This window comes from Symphalangus syndactylus, chromosome X, assembly GCF_028878055.3.
Source record: "Symphalangus syndactylus isolate Jambi chromosome X, NHGRI_mSymSyn1-v2.1_pri, whole genome shotgun sequence".
Classification (NCBI taxonomy): Eukaryota; Metazoa; Chordata; class Mammalia; order Primates; family Hylobatidae; genus Symphalangus; species Symphalangus syndactylus.
The window spans coordinates 119,822,511-119,833,994 of NC_072447.2; the positions used below are offsets into that span (position 1 = coordinate 119,822,511).

General features: G+C 35.6%; 1 protein-coding gene across 2 annotated transcripts; it reads left to right on the forward strand.

Annotated features, from left to right (window-relative positions):
• Positions 1-6,702: 6,702 nt before the first annotated feature.
• Positions 6,703-10,926, forward strand: AGTR2 (angiotensin II receptor type 2). Of its 2 annotated transcripts, XM_055269096.1 has the most exons (3): positions 6,703-6,775; positions 6,927-6,978; positions 8,192-10,926. In XM_055269096.1, the coding sequence occupies exon 3, from the start codon at positions 8,227-8,229 to the stop codon at positions 9,316-9,318; it is 1,092 nt and encodes a 363-aa protein (XP_055125071.1). In that variant the 5' UTR covers positions 6,703-6,775; positions 6,927-6,978; positions 8,192-8,226; the 3' UTR covers positions 9,319-10,926. The 2 variants fall into 2 exon arrangements, with proteins under 2 accessions (XP_055125071.1, XP_055125072.1); XM_055269097.1 differs by lacking the exon at positions 6,927-6,978.
• The last annotated feature ends 558 nt before the right edge of the window (positions 10,927-11,484 follow it).

Below are 11,484 nucleotides of genomic sequence, written 5' to 3' on the forward strand. Positions count from 1 at the left end.
ACAAAAACTGCTTCAATTAAAGCTCTTTTCACCTTATTGACTTCATCTTAGCTATGGACATTTACCTTTGAGTTAAGAGTCAGTAAATAAATATATTCCTTTTATAACAGCATTTTACTTGTGAGATTTGCTCTAAGTGTATTATATTTATGGAGGGCTCTCATTTGCTGAGCTATCCTACTGATATGGTTTAGATCTGTGGCCACACTCAAATCTCGTGTTAAATGGTAATCACCAATGTTTGGGGTGTGGCTTGGTGGGAGGTGATTGGATCATGAGGGTGAATCCTTCAGGAATGGTTTAGCACCATCCCCTACTTGGTACTGTATAGTGAGTGAGTTCTCATGAGATCTGTTTGTTTAAAAGTGTGTGGCACCTCCCCCCTCTCTTTCTCCTGCTCTGGCCATGTGAAGACGCCTGCTCTGGCTCTGCCTTCCACCGTGAGTAAAAGCTCCCTAAGGCCTCCCCAGCTATGCTTCCTGTACAGCATGCGGAACCATGAATCAATTAAACCTCCCCAGTCTCAGGCATTTCTTTATAGCAATGTGAGAATGGACTAATATTTTAAAACATTTTTCTGATTTACTTTTATCTGGAGATCCTCAGAATACATAGATGTCCCCTTTTTATCAGGAAAATTAATTAATGTGCCTCATATTTATCAGAATGGTGTAGAAGAAATAGTGCCTGAGGTTTGAGCCTCAGTTCTATAATTTACCAGCTGTTTGAAGTTGGGCAAGTTATTTAACCTCTTTGTGCTTCAATCTCCTCATTTCTCTCTATTTATAAGGCATGGATGATAAATGTCTTTCAGAATTATTGCAAAGTATATATAAAATATGTGTCAAGTGCCCAGCACAGTGCTTGGTGCCCTCTCCTGTATCCTATTCACATTCTTTAATGTCTGCACCCCCTAACAACCCCAGGGGACTTCATATCTAGGGAAATGAAAAGTGGCTTCTCCTCACAAAAAGTCTGGGGATGTTCAGATGGAATCAACCCCATAGGCTATTTCTACGACATTTACTTTCCTGCATTAACTCCAGAGAAACCTTCTGACTGTGAGTTTAGTACAAATAACCAAACAAGAATTTATACAGTTAGAGGAGAAGTAGATTTATGCTAACAGTACTGTTCATTGAATGAAAGTGTTACGTTTACTGCAATCTGTGGGGCTATGGATACATGCCACTGAAAATAACTAAAGCACAATGAAAATAGTAATGCCACATTATTCTTAAAGTTCATTCATTTATGTATTGATTTGTTGTCTGTTTCTCTAGACAATGTCCTTTGGAATTTCTAGGCTATAGCTTGTATTTTAATCTTAAAATAAAAGGAGAATAGAGACAGGAAAAGGGCAAATGGAGAGTGACTGCTAACAGGCATCAGGTTTCTTTTAGAAGTGATAAAAATGCTTTGGAATTATATAGCGGTGATAGCTGCACAACTTCATGAATATACTAAATATATTTTTTAAAAGGTGCATTTTAATATGTAAATTATGTCTCAGTTTAAAAAAACAAACAAAAGAAGAATAATTTCAGTTGTGTGATCAGTATAAAATATAACCAATAAAAAATAGGAGTGTTACTGCTGAAACAACATGCAATAAATTAATTGTAAAGAATGCTATCAACTTCTAGATACCCAAGTATGAGCCATTTTCTTTGTGGGTGCATTGCAAATTATTTACCATAAAAATTCTGCTTTCCAGTTATACATTTTACAAATCCTTATTGAAAACCATGAATTCAAATATCTGTAGGGTAAATATCTAAAAGCTCAAGCACTCTCATAATTCCTAGTGATAAGCTTCCTGTTTTCATTTCCTTGGATTAAAAACCTCAAGATCCACCCAGAACACCACCCCAAACTTCCTGTCATCTTGTTCTATCTTCTAATTCTAAATTGTTTTGCAGCTCAAAAGCAAACACATCCAAAATTGTACAACTTTTTTGTTTTTGTACCCTTTTAGAAGCTTGAAAAGTGGTTGGGGTAAATGATTCCCTTAAACAAAGCTAAATAACTATTTGCTCTGAATTGATGGTCAGTTTTGGAGAGATGATTATTTTGCCTCTTTCCCTGTCTCTTTGGTGAGGGATTGTTCTCTCTAATCTCCAACTTTGAGATTTTTGTCCAGTCAATCAAAGCAGATCTTGAATTACTTCTAGGCTACCTGGGCAGGGACTTAATTATAGCTTCATCAATAATAGTAATATTTCAAATAATGTATCAACAGAATGGGGTGACTACCAGAAAAACAGGGTTCCGAGAGGCAAAACTGTTGAGAGAATGGCTTGGAGGGCTCATCGATATGGCAACCAGAGTGATAATCCCTGACAGAAATTTCCCGGAACTGAAGTAAAATAAGTTCCCAGTTTCCTGATCTGATTGCAAAGTTACCAAGCTAGATTTACCTTGTTTCCTAATATTGGGATGGAGAGGAAGAGGGTGCTTCAGATAAGGAACACAATCTTTGTGGTCACTGGAAAGTAGTATATCTCTATGGCAAAATAATAAATTAACAATCAAAGTACTGTATCCGTTTTGAGAGAATTTGATTGACATGAGCCATCACTGAGAGCCTGGGTATTCTGAGAAAGTTCAATATCTAGACCTAAAGCTCAAGGACCAAACTCTAGCTTAACAATTTGTTGATCCACTGCCCTGTGATAGTTCTAACCTGACAACATCTCCCCAAAACATCCCCATCGCCTATGAGTGGTGTTTAAATATTTCCAAGACAACTCGTTGGTTTGGCCAATTTAATCAATTGGCCATTTTGGATAACATAGTCAAGCTATTTAATTTAGTCATATCAGTGGGAGAAATGTCAAATCATTTAGCTGATATTTGGAATGTAAACAAAAATATAGATAATTTTCGTTTAAAAATTTTTTCCACCAGTTGGGTTATATAGCATTTGAGATGCTCTTTGATAAAACTAGGGTGCCTTTTGCAAGATTCTAGTCTGAACATGGTGCTCAGGCCTGAAGCCGTCTTTGGGGCAAAGGGAAATTAGAACTCTCCCTTCTCCTTATGTTCTTGGGACCAGATTCAGCTGGAAGCAGCTGGTCTCAATAATGTACTGAGTCTGACATCCATTCATCTCACTACATCGGTTTCACCTTAACTTACTTAATAGTCCTCTGTGTCACTTTTCATGTGATGCGCTGACAAAGAGGTAGTTTGATGCAAATAATCACTCATGTTGGTCATTTCACTGAATTTTAAGCTGGTTTCTACAAAATGGCCAATCTGATTGTTATTTCTGAATAAAAGACCTTATTTTTTTTTCCATTTGCTTTCATTGTGACATTTCACAGAAAGGCACAAAAATAATATGCAAAGATTCATCAATAATGGGCAATCTTCTTAATTACCCTCCTTTTAGAGACCCCCAGGTTAGTAAAAGTCCAGTGACAATTAAAGCAAGGCTACTCTATGGGTAAGTGAATTAAAGAAAGGTTGGTATAAAGTATGTATGTGGGTGTATGGGTGTGAACGGTGTGTGTGTGTGTGTGTGTGTGTTGAAGTTGAGAGAAGTGGCAATGATATTGGCACTCAGTGTGGTGGCTGGGGTTGGGGAAAGTTAAAATGACTCTGAAAGACCTAGATTAAAAAGGAAGACCCATATATATTAAAATCATTCCGTAATCTGTACCTCTAATCTTTACCTCTATAACCAGGGCACTGTCTAGAATTTTTACTCATTTTTGCATTTAGGTATTTCTTTTCTCCTTTGAAGTTTCATCTGTGAATGTGGGTGTAAGTGAGGGGGAAAATAAAATTTGTTCTGAGCTCTGTAACCTCCTAGCAGAGGAAGAATTCCTCTCAAGAACATTTACTTTTTTAGCTTAGTCCTTTAAAATTTACTGTTATCTCACAATAAACAACAGGTATTCATTAGAAAAAGGTTAATTTAATGTGATTTACTATTTAATTCCGCTAGCTCAGCTACACTTGTCCTGCAGAGCTGCATAATTTATTCAAATGGCCTGAAACTTTTTAAGTAAGTCTACCAGCAGAAAAATTATTCCCTACTCCCAGGAGAATGAACTTTTTGTGTTGTCCTGCTTCCCAGGACTGACATTTATTTGACTCTCAAGTGTATCTACATTGGTGGCTTAACTGGGAGTTCTTTGCTGAATCAATAATATACAGTATTTCTTTCTTCAAGTGGTGTCAATATTATTGCTATTCCTTTTATAAACTTTTTGTTAATTCTCTGCAGTTACAAAATTTTTCTTTGACTTGTGAAAAAATTTACTCCTAAGATTATGAAGATGCAGAGTAAATGGCCCTTTAATCTTCTGGGAAATATGTACCTCTTTAAACTTTATTTACGTCAGAACTTACTGTAATGAAGGACAAAAGCTCTAGACAAGGTCCCCTATTCCTTGTGGGTGTTCAAGGCTAGGTCTTCCGGAGACAAGCCTGTAGTTTGTTCTCATAATTTTATAGCTCACCTCCTGGCTGTTTCTTTGCAAGGGACCTAAGACGGGACAAGAAAAAGCGCAGGGTGAGAATCTGACCCATTGTGACCACTCGGGAGGCCCTGGCCTGGAAACTTCCCCTTTATGTGGCAAAAACAAACATTTGAAATGGAGGGAGAAACCGGGTTTAAACAATGAGTGAAAACAGTTTCCATCTCAGCTTTCCTGCTGATAAACATATGTGCCCCCTCATTTGTTTCTGAAACATAAGTTTTCCATCATTTTAACAGAGCCTCAGCCTCAACTGAATCTGTCCAGAGCATAGGAAACAAATATTTTGAGATTTAGTAAAATGGTGCATACATATATCAGGGGCATTTTGACAATGTTCAAACTGTTTGCCAAACAAACTTTATGATGGCCTATGCAAACCTTTGAATCCTACTGTATTTTTCACATAACGATGACTTCTCACTGATCTCATCTGCCTGTGTGCTACAGTATTGACTTCAATATTAATGGAGAAACAGGCAAATATCAAAAGCCATGTGCTTTGTCTCATGCCATTTGCAATTTTGTCTTCTGTCATCAACACTGACTTCTCCTTCCTTGTTCTGCTGAACTCCATACTCAGGTGCCCAGCTACTTCCTCAGAGCCTTCCCTCATCCTTTATCTGTGGCCTGCAGCATGGACAGGTGCATTCTTACTGCTTTTCTGAAAAATATGATCCACGGAAATAACTTGAATCTTTTTGCCCATTTAAAATGTGTTCTAGGTTCCCTGGTTTTCTGTACTAACTATAGAAAGCTATCTAGTCACAAGTTTCTCCTTCCTGTGGTCTCCATTTGGGCAATACAATTAAGAAAAATACTTTTCCCCACATAACAATTCTTCCAATTCTTTTCCCCTTCTTTGATGCTTTTGTAATAGATTACGAATAGTCATCAGTGATTTTCTGTAAATGCCACGTTTCCTTTTTGCCAAGACAAAGAGTGAGACTGAGGGACCATCTAGTGCTTCCTCTTGTGGTATAGAGGCTAAACAGAGTGAGTTCTGATATTAGTTTCCTTTGATTTAAATGCAAGTGTCTTCATTTAATAGCTGTATGATCTCAGAAGTTATTAAACTCTATGAGTTCTAGTTTCCTGATTTGTAAAGTGGGGGCTAATATGAATAGCTTGTAATAGCACCTACCATATGCTAGGCATGATTTTAGGCACTTTAAACATATTAGCTCATTTAATTTTCCATTAGCTTATTTAAAATTCCTACTCTACGATGTAGGTAATTTATATCATTCTCCTTTCTCAGATGAGAAACTGAGACATGAAGAAGTAAAGTAACTTGGCCAAGGTCAGAATTAGTAAGTGGTAGAGCTGGGTTTGTAAAGCCAGGTAGTTGGATCCCAGAGGCTATTTACTAACCAGTGTGCTATATTGCCTCTCTATTAAATTATTGATGATAAATAACTCATCACAGTGTTTGGCACATAACATTTATTGTCAGCTAGTATTATCACTACCATCACCTGTTCTTATCTTTCTTCAATTTGTCACTCTTGCTTCTGCTAGATTGGTTGTGTAGTTCATTGCCCCCACTGCCACAAGAAACAGCAGCAACAGTGATCTAGGTTGAAATAGCCACATAATCCTTCTTCACTTTGTGTGCTTTGTATTTAAACCACAAATATGACAGAGACCTAGGAAAGGAGGACTAAACCTCTTTTCCGTAAAAGTTGTATTCCTGCAATCTCCAACCCTCCAGCAACAAGCCAACAAAAACTGCATAAAGCAAAGGAGAAATTTTAGAAGTGGTAGACTTCAAGTAAAATTCCTACCATTCTTTAATAAACAGGGGTAAAAATTTCAGAAACTAATGAAGATTGTAAAAGATGATTGAACAAAGACTTTGCTACTATAATAAATTTCCTAGTCTCTACTCACTAATTTCTATCAGAATGCCAATATCCAGAAAAAAGGAAAAGAAAATTCTGTAAATAATTATTATATTCTTCTCTTAAAGTAAGCCACTGACTTCAAAATTCTCTAACACATTTGTGGAAACTTCATTTTTTTGTTTGAGATTTATTTGAATGAGCTGTTATGATTGGAGACAGTGAGAATTTCAGATTAATGTTTTGCAGACAAAAAAAAAACCTCTCTGGAAAGCTGGCAAGTGTTCATAAGTCAGCCCTAGAATTATGTAGGTTGAAGGCTCCCAGTGGACAGACCAAACATATAAGAAGGAAACCAGAGATCTGGTGCTATTACGTCCCGGCGTCTGAGAGAACGAGTAAGCACAGAATTCAAAGCATTCTGCAGCCTGAATTTTTAAGGTAAGTATGAACAATTTATATATAATTTACTTGGAAAGTAGAACATTCATTAAATGAAAATATTTTTTATGGATGAACTTCTGTTTTTCCTGTGTTTTAACACTGTATTTTGCAAAACTCCTGAATTATTTAGCTGCTGTTTCTCTTACAGGAGTGTGTTAGGCAAGCTGATTTATGATAACTGCTTTAAAGTTCAACAACCAGTAAGTCTTCAAGTGGAATTTATTATTGATTCTCTTACGTTAATTTGTTAGGTCAAAAGAAAAATCTTTAGAGCAAAATAAAAGTTTTGCTCTTTATTAGGAGGTTCTTTGGATATTACACTTTTAATTGGGTAGTTTATTTGCATGTATTTTGAAACTATCTAAAGTAAATAGTGTTTCCTTTGTATGCTTATCTTTAGCTAATGTGTTCTTTTTGGTTTTAAAATAATGCTTCTAGTGAAAAAAATCACAGAAACCTCAACACTGTAACATTTGAGAGCAACGGCTATTCAGTTCTGTTAAACTGAAAAGAGAGCAAAAGAAAAATGATAAGACTATATCATGATTAGTCAATGATGTTCATTTCTCATTTCATTGAGCAATCTAAACTACTTCTACTTGAACCGAAAATAGGTTTGGCTGTTTTTTTCTTTATCTGATTTAATTGAAAATGGATTGTTTATATATTAAATAGACCAAAATTAGATATTTATATCTAAAACTAATATTCTCTATTAAAAGAAGACTTAGAAATATAAATATATTTCATAACTTCTTCTTAACTATATTATTATTGTGAAAACAATAGAAAAGTAAAACTAAAGGAATTATTTTTAATTATTAAAGACAAACCATGATTCCCCATCACAATATGTTCCTTTGGCATATTCTCTTTTAGTTTTTTATATACTTATTTTTTCCATTGCTTATGTTACTTATATTTTACACAGCTGTAGTGATTTGTATGTAATTAGTTACTTAAATAAAGCATTTCTCTATGCAATAGCAGACAGCAGTGTGGTTTCTAGAAAGTATACAAACAGAGATATATGCTCAAGTGTTTTCTGAAAGATTAACTCTTCTTACCTCTGGGTTTCTTATTTGTTTCACACATTTCCTGCCCTGACTAATCTTTTGAAATATTAATTTTCTTCAAACCTTTCAAAAATATCATAGAAAAGATGGGCAAAAGGTAGTTTTATTCAGAACTTTCAATCTCTGAAATGTCTTTTTTCTACTATTAAGAAAATTATTTCTCCTTTTTCAAGAGGTAAAATCCATTTTTGTTTTACAAGGCATGGCTCTGTTTCTTAATGTTTTCTATAATCACTCACTTCTTTTTTGCTTTTGACAAACATTCAAAATGCTAATGATTCAAGGATGTCCTCAGCTCTGTATGTGTTCTAAGAGTTCTATTTTTTTTTCTCCACAGAAAGCATAAGAACTAGGAGCTGCTGACATTTCAATATGAAGGGCAACTCCACCCTTGCCACTACTAGCAAAAACATTACCAGCGGTCTTCACTTCGGGCTTGTGAACATCTCTGGCAACAATGAGTCTACCTTGAACTGTTCACAGAAACCATCAGATAAGCATTTAGAGGCAATTCCTATTCTTTACTACGTTATATTTGTGATTGGATTTCTGGTCAATATTGTCGTGGTTACACTGTTTTGTTGTCAAAAGGGTCCTAAAAAGGTTTCTAGCATATACATCTTCAACCTTGCTGTGGCTGATTTACTCCTTTTGGCTACTCTTCCTCTATGGGCAACCTATTATTCTTATAGATATGACTGGCTCTTTGGACCTGTGATGTGCAAAGTTTTTGGTTCTTTTCTTACCCTGAACATGTTTGCAAGCATTTTTTTTATCACCTGTATGAGTGTTGATAGGTACCAATCCGTCATCTACCCCTTTCTGTCTCAAAGAAGAAATCCTTGGCAAGCATCTTATATCGTTCCCCTTGTTTGGTGTATGGCCTGTTTGTCCTCATTGCCAACATTTTATTTTCGAGATGTCAGAACCATTGAATACTTAGGAGTGAATGCTTGCATTATGGCTTTCCCACCTGAGAAATATGCTCAATGGTCAGCTGGGATTGCCTTAATGAAAAATATCCTTGGTTTTATTATCCCTTTAATATTCATAGCAACATGCTATTTTGGAATTAGAAAACACTTACTGAAGACGAATAGCTATGGGAAGAACAGGATAACCCGTGACCAAGTCCTGAAGATGGCAGCTGCTGTTGTTCTGGCCTTCATCATTTGCTGGCTTCCCTTCCATGTTCTGACCTTCCTGGATGCTCTGGCCTGGATGGGTGTCATTAATAGCTGTGAAGTTATAGCAGTCATTGACCTGGCACTTCCTTTTGCCATCCTCCTGGGATTCACCAACAGCTGCGTTAATCCGTTTCTCTATTGTTTTGTTGGAAACCGGTTCCAACAGAAGCTCCGCAGCGTGTTTAGGGTTCCAATTACTTGGCTCCAAGGGAAAAGAGAGAGTATGTCTTGCCGGAAAAGCAGTTCTCTTAGAGAAATGGAGACCTTTGTGTCTTAAACCTGAGAGCAAAATGCATGTAATCAACATGGCTACTTGCTTTGAGGCTCATCAGAATTATTTTTAAGTGGTTTTAATAAAATAATAAATTTTCCCCTAATCTAATCTTTTCTGAATCTTCTGAAACCAAATGTAACTATGTTTTATCATCCAGTGACTTTCAGGAATTGCCCATTGTTTTTCTGATATGTTTGTACAAGATTGTCATTGGTGAGACATATTTACAACCTAGAAGTAACTGGTGATATATCTCAAATTGTAATTAATAATAGATTGTGAATAATGATTTGGGGATTCAGATTTTTCTTTGAAACATGCTTGTGTTTCTTAGTGGGGTTTTACATCAATTTTTATCAGGATTTCCTCTTGAACCAGAACCAGTCTTTCAACTCATTGCATCATTTACAAGACAACATTGTAAGAGAGATGAGCACTTCTAAGTTGAGTATATTAGAATAGATTAGTACTGGATTATTCAGGCTTTAGGCATATGCTTCTTTAAAAAAGCTATAAATTATATTCCTCTTGTATTTCACTTGAGTGGAGGTTTATAGTTAATCTATAACTACGTATTGAATAGGGCTAGGAATATAGATTAAATCATACTCCTACATTTTAGCTTATTTTTACAGTTATAGAAAGCAAAATGTACTGTAACATAGAATTGCAATCTATAATATTTGTGTGTTCACTAAACTCTGAATAAGCACTTTTAAAAAAAACTTTCTATTCATTTTAATGATTGTTTAAAGGTTTCTATTTTCTCTGATACTTTTTTGAAATCAATGAACACTGTGTATTGTTGTAAAATGTAAAGGTCACTTTTTACATCCTTGACTTTTTAGATGTGGTGCTTTGATATATAGGACATCGATTTGATTTTTATTATTAATGCTTTGGTTCTGGGTTGTTTCCTAAAATATCTGGGTGGCTTAAAAAAAAAACTCTTTAACTTGTAATAAACCCTTAACTGACATAGGAAATGGTATCCAGAATGGAATTTTGCTACATGAGATCTGAGTGGGGGCAAAGAGACCCAGTCAATTACATGTTTGGTACCAAGAAAGGAACCTGTCAGGGCCGTACAATATGACTTTGAAAATATATACCATGGGGGTAGTTTTACCTTATATCTATAAACACTGTTTGTTCCAGAATCTGTATGATTCTATGGAGCTATTTTAAACCAACTGCAGGTCTAGATACCTCCTTCTCAGCACTACTAAAGCTCCTAAGTTAGAGGAGTGCCTAAAACTGAGTTACCTAAAGTTTACTTACATTAAAATATGAATATTAATTTTAGAAATTTGAGACTTCATTCTGTACCAGCCCTGTATAATAACAGGTTATCTAGGACCTTCCTCTGAGGTAGGTCTAAATACTGATCTCTGAGGCAGAACTAACGTTTTGGGGGCTCAGCATCTCTGCCAGGTTCCAGGATTATAGACAAAAGAATCCTGTCATACCACTTTCTGGAAAAGTCCTAATTTCATGTAATCCTTTTATTTTCAATAAAAACAAATAGCTAAATATATAACCAACTATGATGTTATGTTTTAAATGATTTTGTAAAACATCTCATATAAATAAAATTTTTAATTGGAAGAATATTCGCGCTTTTTAAAATTTTTTTAACTACTTCTAAGTATATATTCTTACCTTCACTTGTATCTGTATCCTCTGTTTTATCTCCACTGATACTACTTAGTTTCAGCTCCGATTATTACTCACCTGGCCTCTTGCCATACTGTTCAAGTCTTCCTCTCTTGAGTATTCAGCCATAATTTCCCATTAGCTATGAAAGCAAAATCCAACTTTCTTCGAGTCTGCAAGACCTTGGGAGATGTGACTCTTCCTAGTCTTTCTGGACTTTTTCTCTCTGTCACCCCTCTTCAAACCCAATGTTTAAGCACCAAAAAATGACTTAATGCTTTTTAAAGCCTAATGCCCTTCCGTGCCTCTCTGCTGTTGTTCACACAGCTCTGTCTTACTAAACACCCCTCCAATCATTCTCACCTCCTCAGGGCCTCACATTCAAGTGATGAAAATCTGCTCAACTTTCAACATTCAGCTCATGCTATTTCCTCTACCATAATAATAATTATTATACTAATTATAATACTACACCCCTAGAATTTCCTTTAATGAACAGAATTGCTTCTCTAG